This window comes from Mobula hypostoma, chromosome 17 (genome assembly GCF_963921235.1).
Source record: "Mobula hypostoma chromosome 17, sMobHyp1.1, whole genome shotgun sequence".
NCBI lineage: Eukaryota > Metazoa > Chordata > Chondrichthyes > Myliobatiformes > Myliobatidae > Mobula > Mobula hypostoma.
Genome location: NC_086113.1, coordinates 65,886,077 through 65,906,874, shown reverse-complemented (window position 1 = coordinate 65,906,874; position 20,798 = coordinate 65,886,077). Strand labels below are relative to the sequence as shown.

Genomic DNA, 20,798 nt, shown 5'->3' with positions numbered 1-20,798 from the left:
TGTCCCTGAAAATGTCAGCTCTCGTTGCAATGGGAACCACCAGATAGTTTTAACGACATCTGGACGGATACGAGGAATGAAATAATTTGGAGGGATGTGAGCCAAACACAAGCAAATGGGATGGGACAGCATGAAAGTGTTGGGCTGAAGGGTTTGTTTTCCACATTGTATAACTCTGACTCTAAGCTATCCCACACAGCCAGAAATAGAAACAAGAAACTTATGAGAATACAGTGGGGAGGGTGCCCTGCCAGTCTACAGAACCATCCCACCAGTCTCATTCCCCCTCTCACCCATGTCCAAAAGATCTGTGGAATTTTTTTTGTAATATTATAACCATATAACAATTACAGCACGGAAACAGGCCATCTCGGCCCTTCTACTCCGTGCCGAATGCTTACTCTCACCTAGTCCCACCGACCTGCACTCAGCCCATAACCCTCCATTCCTTTCCTGTCTATATATCTATCCAATTTAACTTTAAACGACAACATCGAACCTGCCTCAACCACTTCTGCTGGAAGCTCGTTCCACACAGCTACCACTCTCTGAGTAAAGAAGTTCCCCCTCATGTTACCCCTAAACTTTTACCCCCCTAACTCTCAACTCATGTCCTCTTGTTTGAATCTCCCCCATTTTCAATGGAAAAAGCCTATCCACGTCAACTCTATCCCCCTCATAATTTTAAATACCCCTATCAAGTCCCCCCTCAACCTTCTACGCTCCAAAGAACAAAGACAGCTGGTGGTAGACCTGAGGAGAGCTAAGGTACCGGTGACCCCTGTTTCCATCCAGGGGGTCAGTGTGGACATGGTGGAGGATTACAAATACCTGGAGATACGAATTGACAATAAACTGGACTGGTCAAAGAACACTGAGGCTATCTACAAGAAGGGTCAGAGCCGTCTCTATTTCCTGAGGAGACTGAGGTCCTTTAACATCTGCCGGACGATGCTGAGGATGTTCTACGAGTCTGTGGTGGCCAGTGCGATCATGTTTGCTGTTGTGTGCTGGGGCAGCAGGCTGAGGGTAGCAGACACCAACAGAATCAACAAACTCATTCGTAAGGCCAGTGATGTTGTGGGGATGGAACTGGACTCTCTGACGGTGGTGTCTGAAAAGAGGATGCTGTCTAAGTTGCATGCCATCTTGGTCAATGTCTCCCATCCACTACATAATGTACTGGGTGGGCACAGGAGTACATTCAGCCAGAGACTCATTCCACCGAGATGCAGCACTGAGCGTCATAGGAAGTCATTCCTGGCTGTGGCCATCAAACTTTACAACTCCTCCCTTGGAGGGTCAGACACCCTGAGCCAATAGGCTTGTCCTGGATTTATTTCCTGGCATAATTTAAATATTACTATTTAATTATTTATGAAGCAACTGTAACGAAAACCAATTTACCCCGGGATCAATAAAGTATGACTATGACTATGACTATAACATGTCAACCTTTCTCTGTAACTTAGGTGCTGAAACCCAGGTAACATTCTAGTAAATCTTCTCTGTATTCTCTCTATTTTGTTGACATCTTTCGTATAATTTCGCGACCAGAACTGTACACAGCACTCCAAATTTGGCCTTACCAATGCCTTATACAATTTCAACATTACATCCCAACTCCTATACTCAATGCTCTGATTTATAAAGGCCAGCATACCAAAAGCTTTCTTCACCACCCTATCCACATGAGATTCCACCTTCAGGGAACTATTCTTCAAGGATACTGCATCGCCTTACACTCAGAGTACTTTACAGCAAACAATTAATCACACCTTTGGGATGTGGGGCCAAATGTATGTAGCGACAGAAGAACATGCAAACTCCACCCAAAGTCACGAATGAACGTAGGTGGCTGGAGGTGAGAGAGGAGAGAGCATCAGAACCTGCTGTAGCACTGCACTGCTCCGCCTTGCTGCAGAAATACATGAGCTGCACACTCTGAGCACTCCAACTCCCTCCTCATTGGTGAGGTCCAATGCCTCACAGCCCAACGCAGAGCAACCCATCAACAAAAGACCAAATGAATTTGACTGAGGGGTGAGATGGGTCAAGCAGATCACCAGGCCAGCTCTGAAACACAAGCTATGCAGACAGCAGGTTTAACATTTCCAATTTTAAGGAAGCACCTGTGGCAGTGCAGGGTTCCCATGGCGCTGCATGGGGTGTCTGAGCTGGGTTTTGTGCTCAGAAATCTGCAGCAAAACCAGTAACTTCTCCCACACAGAGATGACATTCTCCACCCTCCTCCTGCAATGCTCCTGGACATGCCCCATGCAAGACTGAAGAACAGCATGCATCTTCCATCTGGGCACTGTGCTGCCTTCCAGTTTCACAGCTGAATACTTCAACTTCCCGTATACAGACTGGGATCTTCTCAGTTTAGATGGGACAGATTTTGTTAGGTGAATCCAGCAGAAGTGTTTCTTAAAAATATGTAGATCCTGCAACAGAAGGAGAGGACATGCTAGACCTGGTGTTGAGTAATGAGCCTGGCCAGGTGACCCAGCTTTCGATGGGAGGACTTATAGAACAGTGATCAAAAGTCCTTAAGTTTTAAGATAGTTCAAATAGAGACCTTGAGGGAGAATATTGAATTGGAGCAGCGCAGATTACGAGAGTATTAGGCAGAAGTGAATGGGGAACAGCTGTTATTGGGCAAGTCCACACTTGACGTGTGGGGGGTGTTTAAAAACCAACTGCTCAGAGTACAGGACAGGTATGCTCCAGTCAGAAGGAAGGACAAAGAAGGAAAAGTAAGGGAACCTTGAGTGTCTGGTGTTGCCATAGACAACTGGCCTGGAGGTCAGACGTGGGAGCAACCTGGCTCAGGAAGAGAGTTTGCAATGAAGATCTATTCCTGAGCTCTCACAATGCTTGTCCACACGTGCGTCCCTCAAATAAAGAGCAAGGCCACAGAGGTCTCCAGTCCTGCTACAGAAGGTGAGAAGGTCACAGGAAGATCTCACTTTGCCACTTCAAGCAGTTCACCTTTTAGCCACTCCCTGGTCAGGAGAGACAAGGGCCCATTGTTTGAGCTCTGGGAAGCCAGCTGAGATTTTATTGGCATACATACGGCAAAACTAACAGACTGTTTGCAAACCTAATCCAGGTGATAGGTGTCTCCCTCCAACAACTTGTGCCTCACCCAGCACCATTTCACACCGCCACATAGCTTGCTTGGAAACTCTTCCATCAGAGGACTACCGTTGGCAGAAGAACCTGCCCTTCCGGTGGCAAATCCCCTCCGTCACTTCAGCATTCCTTAACAGTTCGGCACTAGAACAGATGGGCATCAACTTCCCATTTCCCTCCATAAGTGCCGCCCGACCCGTGAACTTCCTGCAGTACTTTGTGTTGCTCCAGGTTCTGGCAGCAGCAGTCCTGTGCATCTGGACATTAGAATGCAGCCAACCTGCAAAGCAGCAGGAGCTGACACTCAGACCCTGCAATCGCAGCTCCTCACAGCTCCACCTGGTGCAGGGAGGAGCTGTTCAAGAAATTCCTTCCCCTCCTGCATCTGTTCCAGTCAATGCAAGGCACAGCAACAATCTCACTGGATATTACATCAGTCAGTCCCTTTGCCCTCCGATCACTAACATACACACACGCACACACACACAGCCCTTCACAGTCCCACTCCACACTGTCTTCAAAATCTGCTTCACTCTTACAATTCCTCCACTTCCAACCTCTCAGCATTTCCGACATTAATCCCTCCAGTACCAGCTTCCTTCCCAGCACCCCCGGAGATATCTGCCCCTCCCCCTCAAAGCTTACTGCTTTAACTGAGCTTATTGCCGTGCAGCAGTGCCAAATGTTAATGATTTTTGTCGCACTGTGAGGTGACACAGAGCACTGCTGTTGCTCTTTGAAGTCTCACCCACTCTATCAAGGAGAGAGAGGAGATCTGGGGGCACTGGGGATTTTATGTGGCTGTGTTGACTAACAAATATTCCCATCGATTTCCCCGAGGCTCACTAGAATGTGCAAGGTGCTGTACAAGCTCAGACTGCTGCTTTGATATCAGATATATGGTTTCATTTTGAACTGCCCCTTGCAGCACAGAAGACTGACACTGCACTTTAACCCTTGTGCAGGAAGGGTTAAAAATGTCAAGATGAGGAAATGTGAGAGGCGGTGGATTGTTACCTGTTGATGGTAACGAGAGGCATGAGCAATGCTCAGCCTTCTGACCCCCTACTGCGCAAGACTTCAGTCAGCAGGAAAGGAGACACAGAAGTTGCTTCCACTTCACCTCTGTGTGCCCCTCGTGCTCTCTCCCTAACCCCGTACCCCTTCTCCAGTTCACAAGCACCTCACTCTGAACCCCAGAGCTGCCCCTCGTCCTATCCAGGTGCTGAGAGTGTGAGCTGGCCCCACTGGATGAACACACACTGCATCTCTTCCTCAGGCCCTGAGGGGCAACCTTTCACACAGAGGGTGGCATGGATATGGAACAAGCCACAGGGGGAAGTGGGACAGGAGGGTTTACAACTATTAAAAGAGGTTTACACAAGTACATGGATAGGAAAGGTCGAGAGCAGGGGTTTCCAGCCTGGGGTCTACGGATCCTTCAGTTAATGATAGGGGTCCATGGCATAAAAAAAGGATGGGAACCCCTGGCAACACACTCAAACTGCTGGAGGAACGGAGCAAGTCAGGCAGCGTCCATAGAAATGAACAGATAGTCGATGTTTTGGGCCGAGACCCTTCTACTGTTCATCCAGTGGGAATTCCTGGTCTGGACACGTGTCAAACAAGAGCAAATCAGATTAGGTTTATTGAACTTCCTGGTCAGCGTGGGTGTTAGGCCAAAGGGTCTGTTCCCATAGCAGCTGCATAGCAACAAAGGGTCTGTTTCTATGCCGGAGAGCTCTATAAACCTAGGCAAAATAAAACAAGTGCTTGAATCACTCAGCAGGTCAGTCAGTATCTGTGGAGAAAGAAACTGAATTAATGCTTCAGGTCAAAGAACCATTGTCAGAGCTCTGTCCGCCTGACCAGCTGTCACCTCTGATAACTACAACAGATGACCTGCTCATTAATACCCTACAGTTTGTGGGAGCCTGCTGTGCACTGCAGCATCTCAATGTTTCTGGCTGCAGAGTGCTTTGAGTTTTCAAAAGGTTACAGGAAGTATTAAAAGACACGTGATTCTATAACAGTCCACCCTGTCCTTCCGTGTGCTTGAGACATTCGACGTCCTAAGGCAGGAATCTCAAGGCACCACCACTTTCATTGCAAAATGTCAGTGCTCTCTCCCGGGCCAACATTCCCAAGTCCTCCTTGTGGGTTACGACTCCTCATTCGTTTTCCTGTCACCGGATGCCTGAATCAGACTGTCCAAGCAAACCAAGTACAAAAGCAACAGAAATGCAACACCTGAATGACTCCTGGGAATCTCTGCCTTTGGTAACTCAGAGAAGGAGTACTCGGGATGGTATCAGTCAGCTTGGTGTTTGCGTCAGAACCACATGGAGTCCCAGTATATGCCACGAAAGGAGCAGATCCATGCATCGCCCACCCACAGCGTCTTTCAGCTCCCTATCTTCCTGAGAATGGCAACACAAGTAGCTGCAGGAGTTAAGAAAGCACCTGGCACGCTTGCCTTGGTTGGTTGGGTGCTGAGCATACACGTTGAGAAGTCGTGTAGCAGCCACGAAGAGCTTTGCTTGGTCCCGTTCTGGGGGGGATGTGTCCAGTTCTGGACACCCTACCACTGGGAGGAAGTGAGCACAGACGAGGTTCACAAAGACATTGCTCTAAGGAGAGATGGGACAAAGTTGGGTTGCTTTCTCTGGAGTGCTGCAGGCAGGTGTCAGGAAGTTTACGAGGCACAGATAGGGCAGATTGTCAGTCATCCATCTGGGGTGGAAAGGTGAAATTCCGGAGAGCATTGCTTTAAGGTGAGAGGGCAGAAGTTTGAACACAGGCAGCCGTGGGTACTGTTCTTTCCAAGGTAACTGATAAGCTCCTCACATACCGCACCTGGAATTTCCTTAACATTTAAACATCTCAGGCTGTGTAAAAATTTTCTGCTCAGAGCAATGGTTAAACAAAAACTGAGAGGGAACGTTGGCTGTGGGTGTTAGGATTGTGCAGTCAGGGGAAGTGGTGGAAACAGACACTATGGCAACATTTCAGAAGTTAACAAATTTCATGACACATGCTGGTGATAGTGAACCTGATTCAGACCCATAGGTAGACAGGAAGTGGAGAGCTACAGATCATCTGCATCAGGTGGGATCAGTTAAAATTGGCATTATTGTCAGCACAGACATTGTGGGGCAAAGAGCCCGTCCCAATACTGAACGTGCTACTTCACGTGTGGGCGAGTCTGTCACTCCCACGTCAGAACCCGCAGTGGGGCAGTGGAAACTGGTCATTTTTGATCCTGAAGGTGAAGAAGTGTCAGATCTCTGGCCTCACCTTGGAAGTGTCGGCTCTTTACGTCCTGTCCTGGTCGTGGAAGTATTGGTCAGTAACACTCTCTGCTCCAGGCTGAACTCCACCTCGCACTGGTGGGGAAGTGAATGCAGGGTGGGGCAGTCAACACTGTGACTCTCGATGTACCAAGAGCAACACGCACTCCTACTCCCCCGTCCCACAGGCCACTTCACCCACATCCCTCACCGTTCCAACAAAAGGCAGAGTGGCTTCACAGACTGCCAGCCTGTGTCACTGGAGGGTATGGGATGCTGCCCGTCAACCACAGCCCACGGCTGGGTGAGGTGAAGCCACACTCGGGCACGGAGAGCCAGGGAACAAACTGGAGGGAAAGATGCTTGATGGAAGGTGAGTATAAGGTGGCCTGACGTGGTAGGGCACAGAGCCAGCAGTTGTAATGCAGGGACCATGAAACGGGACTGAAGTCACAACAACGCTCCACGGACAAGAGGGTGTCCAGTTGTGAGGAGGAGCTGTATAGGTCGGGACTCCACAGGAGCTGGAGGGGTGACCTTAGGGTTGTATATTCATGAGGGGCAGAAGTAAAGGCGATGTTTTCCCTGGGTAGTAGAGTCGGGAATAAGTTTAAAGCGAGAGGAGTAAGATTTAAAGGGGTCCTGATGGGACGAGCTGCCAGAGTAAATGACAAATAGAATATGTAAAAGACAGTCCGACAGGTATGTGGATAGGAAAGGTTTAGAGAAGTAGAAAGACACAGGAGACCGCAGATACTGGGATGGAGAGCAACTCAGTGAGTCAGACAGCAACTGCGGAGTTAAATGAACGGGGGGAGCAGAGAACATGGCAGCACCTCTACTTTCTGAGAAGATTGTGTAGAAACAGCATGTTACCTAAAACCTTGGCAAACTACTCTTGATCCACCGTTGAGAGCACCCTGACTGGTGGCATCACAGTCTAGTGTGGATACACCGATACCCAAGAATGGAAAAGCCCACAAAGAATAGCGGCTACAGCCCAGTCCAGCAGAGGAAAAGCTCTCCCCACAATGAGCTTATCTACAAGGAACACCACCACAAAAACACGGTCCTTGGATCACCTAGACAATTGCATAACCACGTCAGGCTGCTGTTTTATTGATTATAGCTCAGTGTTCAACACAATCATGCCCTCTACAATATGCCCTCTTCTAATCAACAAGCTCCAAAACCTGGGCCTCTGTACCTCCCTCTACAACTGGATCCTTGGATCCTCACCGGGAGACCGCAGGCAGGGTCAATTGGAAGTAACACCTCTCCCTCACTGACAATCAACACTGGCACACCTGAAGAACGTATTCTCAGTCCACTGCTCTACTCACTCTACACCCATGACTGTGTGGCTAGGCACAGCTCTACATAGTTGTTGGCCAAACTTCAGCTGGTGCCAAGGAGGTGTACGGGAGTGAGATAGATCAGTCGGTTGTATGATGCTGCAAAAACAACCTTGCACTCAGTGTCAATAAGACCAGCGAACTGATTGTGGACTTCAGGAATTGAGGGAACACACCAGTCCTCACTGGGACCAGTGGTGGAAAGGGGAGCAGTTTCAAGTTCCTGGGTGTCGACATCTCTGACGATCTATCTGGGGCCCAACATTTTGTTGCAATTACTAAGTTAGCACAACAGTGGCTATATTTCATTAGGAGTTTGAGGAGAATTGGTACGTCACCAAAGACTCTCTCAAGTTTCTACAGGTGTACCACAGAGAGCATTCTAATGTTGCATGACCCCCTGATATGGATGGGCCACCGCGCAGGGTCAGAAGCAGCTGCAGAGAGTTGTAAAGTCAGTCAGCTCCATCATGGGCACCAGCCTCCCCAGCATCAAGGCCACCTTCAAAAGGTGATGCCTTGAGGAACATCCATCATTAAGGAGCCCATTACCCAGGACATGCCCTGTTCTCATTGTTACCTCAAGAAGGAGGTACAGGAGCCCGAAGGCACACACTCAATGATTCTGGAACAGCTTCTTCCCCTCCACCATCAGATTTCTGAATGGACAATGAACTACCTCAGCATTCTTCTCTGCTCTCTTTTTGCTCTACTTAATTTACTTAAATTTTTATTGCAATTTGTCATTGTTTTATTATTTAGTATTGCAAAGTACTGCTGCCACAAAATATAAACTTCACGACATAACTCCAGCGATATTCATCCATCATCACGGACCCCCACCACCCAAGCTGTCAGCAGCGGGAGGGAGGTACGAGAGATTTCAGTCCCACACCACCAGGTTCATGGACAGTTATTACCCCTCAACCAGGAGTGGAAAACTTCACTCAATACTGACCTGATTCCACAATCTATAGACTCACTTTCAAGGACTCTACAACTTGCATTCTCAGTATTATTTATTTCCTTGGTTTTTCTTCATTAATTTTGTTTTCTATTGTATTTAAAAAGTTTGCCTTTTGTACATAGATTGTTTATTATTCTGTTGTCTTTCTTTATTCTACTGTGAATGTCTCCAAGAAAATGGATCTCGTGCAGGATATAGTAACATATACATACTTCGATATTAAATTTACTTTGCACTTTGACATTTGAAAGAGTAGAAGGGAGTTAGAATAAAAAGCTGGAGGAAGAGCTGGCAGGTGGTTGCTGGAGGGGTGATAGGCAAGGCAGACAGAGGAGGGGAGAGTGGAAAGCGCGACAGAAGCTGGCAGGTGATTGCTGGAGGGGTGACAAAGGGTTGCAGATGATGATGGAATCTGGTAGGAGAGAAAGGTGCAGCATGCAAACAAACTGGGGGGAGGAAACGCAGTGGGAGGAGTGTGTGGTGGGGACAGATGAAGAGGGTAGCCGATGGGAAAGAAAGACAGGTTGATGGTGGCTGAGGGAGTGGGGTGGGATGGGTGCATGAAGAATTAGGTAGATCAGGAGGAGAAAACCTGAAATCAATGTTCATGTTGTCAAGCTGTAGGCTACCCCGGTAAATAGAAGGTGCTGGTCTTCTAGTTTGTGGTTAGCCTCATCTTGACAGTAGAGGAGGCTGAGGTTAGAGGTGAAGGTGTGGGAATGGGGAGGGGAAGTCAAATGGCTAACAACCCGGAGTTCCACAGCAGCTACGGGGGCCAGAGCAGTTTAGTTGCACCTGATCTCATAGATGTAGAGGCCAGATTGGGTTGGAGGGATATGGGCCATTCAGACAAATGGAACTAGCCTGGATAGGTAATCTGGTTGGCACAGAGTAGCTGGGCTGAAGGGCCGATTTCTGTACTGTATGACTCTTTGACTAGGAGGGACAGTGCCTGTCCATGCTCCCACAGATGATTCGCTCTTTCCACAGTCCTCACACCCCCATGTTAATTCTACCGGGAATGCAGGAAACGAAACAACTGTAGTAGGTAGTGCAATCAGGCTGGACTGCCTCCACCCTTGGTGCTTCCCACGTACATGATCTGGCCCAGTGAAACAGCAGACTGCCGATACCCTCACTGACGTCTTTCCTGCAGGCAACCAGACTTCACTCAGAATGGAGCAGGGCCCAGTCCAGCCCATCTCTCACGCACAGAGACACGGCGATGAGGCTGGGGACGTCTTGCTGCTTACAAGTTGATGCTGAGTGTGCATCACCTGATTGGATTATCACTGCAAACCATTGTTAAGAAGGCTAAGCTCTAGGATCTAGGATGTGGGGCACTTCCGATGAGCAGCATACTTCAGCAAATTGATTATTCGACACAGGAACTCAGGTACATCGGAAATCAGGGACACGACACAGTGTCTTGCCCTCGTCCGATGCACCAGTAATGTCACAGCTTTACCCCCCGGTACGTCACACAGTGATGAGACAGAGGTGCAAACGCAAGGACCAGAGGCTGCTCACTCTACTTCTGCACTTGACAATAACCTTTGACCTGACTTGAAATAGGGCCTCAAAGAAAGGAGAGTCAAGGCACTTCAAATGCAGATCCTAGTAACAGGAGACGTGATAGCCTATCTGGGAGATTTTTGTCCCGACCGACCAGCGGCAGGCTTCCAAGTTTCACCGTTCCAGTTCCCTGGAGTACGGTCAGCTGCCGCTGTCCCTTTAAGGCTCAGACCGCCAGATTCCTTCACAGAAAGTATGTACTTAAAGGCCTCATGCTAAGCACTCAGTGCTCAATTGTAGGAGTTCCGTTTGACTTTGGATTTTATTAGTGTTGTCTTGTTCATTTCAAGTCTGAGTCTGACTTAATTCTGGACCTTATTTTGCACTTGGGTTCATCACCCTCCAACCCTAATCCCATTACAGGATTAGGACTGTGAAGCCAGAGAGGGAGGGGGGCAGAGACTTCAGATGATTACAGGGTTGGAGGTAATAAGGAAGGGGGTAAGATCCCGATTTGGGGGGGGGGGGCAAGATTCTAAAAGTAAGGCTTTAACTGTGGCAGGTGGGGTCAAGTGGGCATTAGGATAGAGACAGTGAAGCTTTAAATGATCTCAAGTGCAAACTCTGAGAGTTGGCCAGGAAGGTGTGGTAGGAAGCGAAGAGGTGAGGAGATCTTGACCAAGGGTTTCATCAGGGGATGAGCAGTGGAAGGACACGGTTGGGTGGTGTGGGAGACTCTGCAGATCTGTGGTGTGGTCTGTATGAAGGAAAACATTAGCCAAATCTATGCCAGGGCTCAGCAAAGATGGGCTGAGAGTAGGTGGGCAAATTCTAGCCAAACCCTTCCTAGACCAGGAACCCAACCAGGATATGATACCTATCACACTAAATGTTAACTAGACTGGATTACCTTTTTGCTGGGAGACTCTTCCTCCTTCGAGTCACCTTCCTCCTGGCTCAGTTTCCTCTTGACCGAGAGTCTTCGGCGCTTGCTGGGTGACGGAGGGCTTGAGGCCCCGGACAGCGGAGGCTCCTTCTCATGGATCTTCATGTGCCTGGGAGAACACAAACAGGAACAGCCACTGTCAGCCATCCAGTTCTTCAACTGGCTTGAATATCCCCAACAGGAAACGCCAGTGTCCATCATCAGCCATTGAGTTCACCAACTGACCTGAAGGTGCCTCGCCCTAACTCTTCAATAGAACACTGGACCATCTCTTGCACCACCATGGACTTGTTACTGCTGTTACTTGGCACCAATGTATTCTTTTGAAGTCTGACTTTTTCTTGATATGCTATGTACAATTTATATTGTGTGCTGTCTGAACCTACAGTGTCTGTGATAATGCAGCAAGTTTGTACCTCACAATTAAATTGACAATGGCTTCCTCCTTCTAGCAACCCACCATTTAATGAGATCACAGTTGACTGTGAGCAAATTCCACCTACTTGATATATACTTGGCCAAGCATTTGCAAAAAGGGATTCCAAATCTCTCCTGCCCTGTGTGTCCTTGGCCCCGATGATTCTTACTGCTCTGAGGGGTTAGCACAAGGGTACAAATTGCCCTCAATATCTTAGTAACTTCAATTAGACTTCTTAATCTCCATATCGTTATGAACAGTTTCTCAATTTTTGGCACGTGGCCAAGTGGTTAAGGCATTCATCTACTGATTTGAAGGTCGCTAGTTCGAGCCTTGGCTGAGGCAGCCTGTTCTGTCCTTGAACAAGGCACTTAACCACACATTGCTTTGCGACGATACCCGTGCCAAGCTGTATGGGTCCTAATGCCCTTCCCTTGGACAACATCCGTGGCGTAGAGAAGGGAGACTTGCAGCATGGGTAACTGCCGGTCTTCCATACAACCTTGCCCAGGCCTGCGCCCTGGAAACCTTCCAAGGCGCAAATCCATGGTCTTATGAGACTAACAGATGCCTATAAGTTTCTCAATTTTAATCAACACACATAAAAGTTGCTGGTGAACGCAGCAGGCCAGGCAGCATCTCTAGGGAGAGGTACAGTTGGCGTTTTGGGCTGAGATGCTGCCTGGCCTGCTGCGGTCATCAGCAACTTTTATGTGTGTTGTTTGAAATTCCAGCATCTGCAGATTTCCTCGTGTTTGCGTTCTCAATTTTAATGATTTGTCAAATAATTAACCCTTGTAGTCTTAGTGTAGGTTTTTTGCAAATCAAACGACGTGAGGCATTTTATGTTTAAGAAAAACCGTAACAGCTCATTTATTGTACCTCAAAAACTGAATAGGAAATGTGGTAACAGAACTTCATGTAATTACGTCATTAAGTCAGACTTGCCTCTTAAAGTGAACCCCAACTCAATGTCGGTGGTTGTGAATTCTGTACATTTCCACCAATTATATTACTCTCCACGAGAAATGGTTGTAAAGCAACAAAGATCTATGTAACTTCATGACAGTAAGGGATCCAGAGCTGCTGCCAGTGATCCAGGGTTGGGACCCGGAACTGCTGCCAGTGATCCAGGGGTGGGATCCAGAGTTACTCCCAGTGATCCAGGGTTGGGACCCGGAACTGCTGCCAGTGATCCAGGGGTGGGATCCAGAGCTGCTCCCAGTGATCCAGGGGTGGGACCCGGAACTGCTGCCAGTGATCCAGGGGTGGGACCCGGAACTGCTGCCAGTGATCCAGGGGTGGGACCCGGAACTGCTGCCAGTGATCCAGGGGTGGGACCTAGCGCTTTGCTTGAAAGTTTTTTTATGCACCCTTGGGATTCACTGTGGATGCAAATCATTAAACCGTTAATCCCTCAGGAAATAGACATAAGTTTAAGGATCACAAGTGAGTGTAGGTTGATTCAACATCGATGTGGCTTATTGAGACTGTTGTGACTTGGAGGTTGTGGGTCCCAGAAGAGATCTTATGAGAAACCCCTTTTAACTGTTCGACGGTAATTCGTGATTTGACTCTGAGAGCTGAATACTCCACATTCCTGTGTTAACCTTTTACAGAGATGGGAATTTAAGAGCAGTAACACAATAAAAAAAAGCCGAGAAAGCAGGTTGCAAAGTAAATGGGATGGTGACAGATACCACGACAGGGAGGGCATGCTGAGCTGCACAAAACACTGGCTACCTCACACTGGAGTTACCACAACATGCTGTGACCAGTCACACCTTCCCTTCAGCATCTGGGGCAAGTATCACCGCACGACTCCTGTGCCCACTCTTCCCTCCCTGCTGACCACTGGCCAGGAGAGGGTTCAAGTACAATACTTCCCTTCAGCCACTTGGTTCCAGCAAAATCCAAATCACCACCGTTTAGCAGCAGTAAGAACACTTTGAACACTTCACATGAAAACTTACCTTTTTATTCTAATTCTGTTCTTTCTTGCAAAACTAGTGTATAATTTATGTTAGATTTGTACATTTTGTGAAAGCTGCTATTGATGCTACGTGCCTGTGATGCGTCAGAGGCTTCTCACTGCACCTCTGCATACACGTACTTGTGCAGATGACCGTGGCCTTCACCACCCCCCTTCTCACAGCACCTTCCCTTGCAACTGCAGGAGACGAAACACCTGTCCTTTCCCTCCGTCCCTCCCCACTGTCCAGGACACAACTACTCTTCGGGCTGAAACAGCGGATCACCTGTTCTTTTCCCATCTCGGATGCTACATTTGGTGAGCAATATGCAGTGCTCTCTTCATTGGGGAAATAAAAAGAGATTGGCTGCTGATGCTGGGATCCGCCCACCTTATTATTCTGGTGTCTCCCCCCTTCATTTCCAGTCCCCAGGAAGGGTGTTGTCCCAAAACGTCAACTATTTATTCATTTCCATAGACGCTGCCTGACCTGCTGAGTTGCTCCAGCACTTTGCGTGTGTTACTCTGCTTTGCTTCATTTCACAAGGTGCTGGGAGAACTCAGCAAGGTCAGGCCAGAGGAGAATCGTTGATTGTTTGGTGACCAGCTTATGGAACAACTGTGTTCAGCCAGGGTTTCTGGTTGCCTGTCTCACAAAGTCTCCATCTAACCCCGGCCTCTCTTTTCCTTGCCTCTTGCATTGCTCCCATGAATCCCAAAGCAAGCACAAGGAACAACACCTCATCATCTGTTGAGACATGCCTCAGTTCTGAGGACTGGAATGAAATGCCTAAACTAAAATACGTCAGAAAACCAGCCATTCCAGTTGTGTGTGTGACATTTTCAGCATCCCTGCCTCCTCCGCTGTTTCAGATTTCTTTTACCTTGGGCAGACACAGATATGTCTGGGTCTATCACCCTCCTCAGCTAACGCTACTCCCAGTCGTATCTCTCAGTGTCTCCTTCCTCCATCCCAGTACCTTTATCCTCTACCCAGCTCAACTCAGAACTAACCTGATTTTTAACTTCATAGTTGTGAAAAATGGTCACTGAGACATAAACGGATTCTCCCTAAGCAGCTGCTGCCTGACCTGCTGAGTGTTTCCAGCACTGCCTCAGCTGCCGGTCACCTCCCCCGGTGCGCCTCCTTCCCCATTCTCCTCTCCAATCAGATTCCTTCTTTTCCACCTATAACCTCCCAACTTCTTACTTCATTCCCCTTCCCCACCCACCTGGCTTCATATCACTTTCTGACTTATCCTCCTTCCCCTCCCCCACCTTACCATTCTGGTGTCTTCACCCTTCATTTCCAGTCCCCAGGAAGGGTGCTGTCCCAAAATGTCGACTATTTATTCATTTCCATAGACGCTGCCTGACCTGCTGAGTTGCTCCAGCATTTTGTGTGTGCTTTGTTTCATTGCAAGTTTTGGACCCTGTGGTATGTTGCTATGTTGAAGGGATAAGGAATTTCAGCTGCGAAGCTGTTCTCATTGGAGCTAAGAGAAACTGGCTCACTGTGGGAAAATGTACTTTGCTGATATTGTCCCCAATTCTGCTGAGAAGTCGATAGACATGTTCACAGTAGTTTGGCAATGAATTAGACAAGCTACACCTTACGCTGGAGTACGATAAGCAGGAGAGCTTGGGCTTAAGGTGAGAGTAAGGTGTTTTAAAGGAGTAGGCATTTTACACAGAGAGTGGTAGATACCTGAAACTTGCTGTCAGAGGTGGTCATGGAGTCAGATGTTTAAAATGGACACTTGATTAGACAAGGTTTAAAAGGCACGGTTCTAATGCAGATAAGTAACACGGTATGAACCTGCTTTCGTGCTGGATAACTCGGTGGCAAAATGCCTGGCCCATGGCAAAGGAGTTTGAGAGGTACAACAGATCATGGCTGGTTTGGTTTAGTGCAGAGGGAAGCAGTTCTCACGGTTCAAGGACCAGGGAAACACAGGTTTCGGGAAGAGTCCCGGCAGGACAAGGGCCGACATCTCCATGCGATGAGCAGTCCTGGTCTTAAAGCACTGCCAGATGATGTGGTGGGTACAGTTTCAATTCTGACTTGCAACTGGAGAAAGTGCAGGGTTGCACATGACAGAAGGGCTGAACAGACTCTTTCTGCACTACAGCTAACACTGGTCACCATGAGAGATTGCCATGCGGAGACAGACATCCTGAATGTCCACACAGATGGATGGACACCTGAGGTCACTGTCCCAGTGATGGACGCCTGAGATCACTGTCGCAGTGATGGACGCCTGAGGTCACTGTCCCAGTGATGGATGGACACCTGAGGTCACTGTCCCAGTGATGGATGGACACCTGAGGTCACTGTCCCAGTGATGGACGCCTGAGGTCACTGTCCCAGTGATGGACAGCTGAGGTCACTGTCCCAGTGAAGGACAGCTGAGGTCACTGTCCCAGTGATGGACACCTGAGGTCACTGTCCCAGTGATGGATGGACACCTGAGGTCACTGTCCCAGTAATGGACACCTGAGGTCACTGTCCCAGTGATGGATGGACACCTGAAGTCACTGTCCCAGTGATGGACAGCTGAGGTCACTGTCCCAGTGATGGATAGCTGAGGTCACTGTCCCAGTGATGGACACCTGAGGTCACTGTCCCAGTGATGGACAGCTGAGGTCACTGTCCCAGTGATGGATAGCTGAGGTCACTGTCCCAGTGATGGATGGACACTCAGCAAACTGTGGTGGTTCCATAAAGTTAAACCTCCGATGTTGGCCAAAGTCATGTTCAACAAATGGTGACTTGCTGTCTCCATCTCAGATCCACCTGCTGTTGGGAGGTCTATTTCCAACAGCTTCCTAGGCCAAAGTGCTTTGGTGGCTGAAAACCACTGGTCCATAACACCAGCAAATCTTACAGTGCACCCGCCCCGCGCCCCCCCCCCCCAGCCACCGGCATTTAAACTAAGCCTGACACGAAACACATTTCGAGAGAACTTGGCATCAGCACCCACAGCTGGGTGAATGGTGTGGCACAGGAAGAGGCAATTTGGGGCACAATGCTGTGCCAAACTAAATATTTCACTCATCAAATGTCTAATTAAATTAGTTTCTACTGCCTACACAATGCCCACATCAGCATCAGAATCCCAATCAGGTTTATTATCATGGTCTTATATGGTGAGATGTGTTGTTTTGGGGCAGCTGTAAAGTGCAAAGTCTGTAACCATAACCAGTCATTTGAAGCACCTCCAAACTGCAGATGAGAGTGTTACCGGTCAGTCTCCCGCCTGTCTGTGTCAGGATGGCTATTGTGACGTGTGTAGTGAGGTAGTGCTTGTCGCTCTCACTTTTTGGCTAGCACATTCGGCTCTCCTTTTTGCAAGTCTCTCCCTGCCAGTATGTAGCCTTTCCAACAACAAGCCTCATGTCGTGCCTCCTCGCTGGCAACACACGGAAAATGAACTCCTTTTGGACACAGGCTGAACTACAGAGGTCAGATCATCATCACCCATTGTCCTTCGAAACAGGTGGCTACCAGCCAACAAAGCAGCCGTGTCCCTATCTAAGAGACTCTTGCATGCCTCTGCTGTATTTGCATCCAACAGCACATTGCAGATACCCACCACTCTGTGTATAAAAGACTTGCCAAACACATTCTTTAAACTTACCCCTCTCACTGTAAATGTGCGAAACAATTTAACCCTGGGTGGAAGAAAGATACCAGCTCTCTCCATCTTCAAGAGAAGCCAGACAGCATTAGGGAAGTTGTTCTGCAGCTGAGAACTTAGGCATGGCTGCCAAAGATGGAGGGATAACCATCATGCCAGAACTACTGGGGTGGGATGAGGGGGAGGTGTTAACAGATATCGGGAGAAGGTGAATGGTTTGAAAGCAAGCTGACAAATTATAAAAGCAAAGTAATGCTCAGTGTGCATGAGCAAAACACAGGAACTTGTGGGAGTTGGGAGCTGGGCACAGAGCGTTGTCTGAGTTCACGTTTACACGTACAAGCTCAACATCAAAGCAACAGCAGTGCAGGACGGGAGCTGCACCCACTGTCATACACTAGAACGTGGCACGCGGGATCTGTTCAGCCCACCACGCAGTTCCCAGCATCAAGGACCGGGATTCACTTGATCGTTGCTCAGCTTGGAGGGCCAGTCTCAGAGTGCAGGATTAAGTGATGTCCGTTGCAAAACAAGCCCAGGGGTGCTAGATCTTGGCATGTAATACAAAAGGGCTGAGGTTGGAAAAAGCACATTCAGTTTGCTATAATGTTTACTATGTGCAGAAACATACTGGTAAGACTGGTTTTAGGAAGGGCAGGCATATCGTTACCAAGGAAACAAACCCAGCCTGTACTCCATCCCGAAGTATCTGAACTTCTGCCACTTAACAAAGAGCAGACAAGAACGAAAACTTTGCCAGTTCTCTGACTGAGTACAAGTCTCTTCCTGCCACACCACACCACACCACAATTGCCTTGCTGTATTGCACTGTTGCTGCAGGCTGTTAAAGCAGGTAATTGGATACACAATGATTAAAGAGCACAGCCTAGAATTCACTGGCACTTCACAAAGCTTAAACAATGCATAATTTTACAACCAAAAACAATAGATGAACACGATGAACACTGCTGAAGCATTAAGTAAATAATTTCTGTGATCAGGGATCCCTGTAGCAACAGGTACCAGTCTCCATGATACTATTACAGTGAGGTTCACTGAGGCACTGCTTCAAGAAAGCATCCAGGCCATGCCATCTTCTCAAGAAGGAGGTACAAAAGCCGTAAGTCCCTCACCACCAGGTTCAAGAGGAGTTACGTCCTTTCAACTATTTGGTTCCTGAACCAACCGGCACAACCCTGGTCTCTGCCTCAGTCCAGCAACATTGTGGTCACTTTGGTCATTTTTGCAGTAAAATGTTCTAAATGTGTTCTTCCCTGTAAAAATTATGAATAATTGATGTTTTTCCTGTGATTTGTGTATCTGATGCTTTGTGCCTGTGATACTGCTGCAAGTTTTTTATTCTAATAGTGCATAACCTCGACTTTGATGGAGTGTGTTTGCTTTTCCAAGCACACACAGAGTTGCCTTAGGTGTTTTCCGTTTGGAGTTCACAATGTGGAGAAACCGTCTGCAGACTGAGTGACTGTCCTCAGCCGACAGAACTAACCTCCAGCTCCCAGCTGCCCGTCCCACTCGGATCTTTCTGTCTGAAGCCCCCCGCACTGTTACCCCTCATCTTCAGTCTGGCCATGTTGCATCCTGCAGGATTCAGGAGTGAATTCTCCAACTGCAGTTTATATTGCGTGAATCACTCTGGCCACTTCAGGTGTCAGCCACCTGTGAAATCACCTCAGTTCTTCTCTCCCTTCTGGCAAGGTCTGACACACCGAGCAAGACCCACAGCTTTTACGTTCTTTTGTGTTCTGCTCTCTACCCTCAGTAACCCATTGAACAGACAACATTCACAACCTGAGCCTCCCCTTATCCTTCTATCAAATCATGAGGGGCATAGAGAGGGGAAACCTGTAGTCTACTCCACCCCAAGGATGGGGAATCAAGATCTCCAGGGTATAGGCTTACGGCAAGAGTGGAAAGATTGGGCGGACGGACAGAGAGTAGAACCCAGCATAAATCCTGCCACATTCAGCAGCGTCTCCAAAATTTACTCAGTGCATCAACAGATCACTGCGAGCACATGATTGAGGCCCTAAGCAGCAACCCGCTGTCTTCAATCTGACTCATCTTTCACTCTAAATGACACTGCAACCTCTCACTTTCTTCGCTCAACAAGTGCTCGGAGTCCAGTGATTCCCCTGCATTCAGAGATCAGAATGTGATCTGCTCTGCCCTGGGGAAACCAGATGCAGACTGGGTGACCACGGGGCAGAACATCTGAGTTTAGCCCAGTACAGTAACCCTGAGCTCCCTGTTCCCCGTCAATATTCCACAATACGTTCAACATAAAGTGAAGGAACATTAACAATCTGCAGGTATTTCTGAGTCCTGATGAGGCGTCTCGGCCCCAAACATTGACTCCTTTACTCTTTTCCATGGATGCTGTTTGCCTGCTGAGCTCCTCCAGCTTTTGTGTGTGTTGTCAAGGAGGACTAACTGTTTTCCAGCTCGACTTATCACAGCACGGATTCCATATTGAATACGTAGACTTTCCAACTTACTCAGAACAGGCCAGATGTGATGAAGTGTCAGCTGCCAATAACACTAACTATGTTCTGCGCTCCCCAGATACTGCTGGACATGCTGTGTGTTACAACTCCTTCAGCTTTCCACTTCCTGCAGTTGTGAATCTCCCATTTCTGGCATTTTCCCTTCTTTCTTTCTGCTTCTATTCACCTCTCCGACAGACAGATCCATTGGGATTCACCAACTCTCACCTCCCTCTCCTAGCCAGTACCACCGCTCCTTGTGTCATTCAGAGCCCCGGGCTCCAGCCTGTCACACATAATCCCTTTGCCCACCTCTCCAACCTCTCTGCCTGCAACCGACGGCAAGTGAAGGATTCATTGACCTGATACGCTGACACAGGTTCTCTCACCACAGATGCTGCCCGACCTGCTGAATATTTCCAGGATGTTTAGCTTCTATTTCAGACTCCCAGCATCTGCACTGTTCGTGTTTTTGGAGCAGTTCTATGTCCTAGGACCTTGGGTCAAGCAAGTATCCTTCCTCAAAAGTGAGTGCACACGCTGAATAGTGATCCATTCAGTGTCAGTGTGCATGGATTCTACACTCTGCACTGGGCTACCGGCACTCAGCCTCTGAGTGAATCACAGGGCTCAGAGGTCTCCAGTTCACAGTGTATATAGCTGAAGAACATCATCCCAGGGAACCATAAGGCTGTTTCACAATGGGGGAGAGGAGATCGACTGTCACTGGCTGCCCACAGAACCTATTAACCGCAGTCAGTGGCATCTGCTGCTTCACACTGCACTCCAGAAACCCAGTCATGAAACAATGAGTCACATCATTCCCATCTCACCTTAAACTTGCCCTCCAGTACTTGATTCCCCAGCCATGGGAAAAAGATTGTGTGCGTTCATCCTACTTATATATTTCATAATGTTATACTCCTACATCAGATCACCCTTTATTCTCCTCCACTACACAGCAGGGTGACCATACATTACTCCAGCTGTGGCCCTGCCAAACTGCAAAATAACATCTCAGTCAGCTTGCTTCAGTAATAGGCAACACACAC

The 20,798-nt window shown here is 48.3% G+C and overlaps 1 protein-coding gene across 19 annotated transcripts in view; it reads right to left on the bottom strand.

The window, feature by feature from the left end:
• Window positions 1–20,798, bottom strand: part of rreb1a (ras responsive element binding protein 1a) — a 290,993-nt gene that overhangs the window by 39,038 nt on the left and 231,157 nt on the right. For all 19 annotated transcript variants that reach the window (XM_063070046.1, XM_063070050.1, XM_063070047.1 and 16 more), the window contains one exon: window positions 11,176–11,320. In XM_063070046.1, the coding sequence (XP_062926116.1) occupies window positions 11,176–11,320 (145 nt within the window). The remainder of the gene's footprint in view (window positions 1–11,175; window positions 11,321–20,798) is intronic.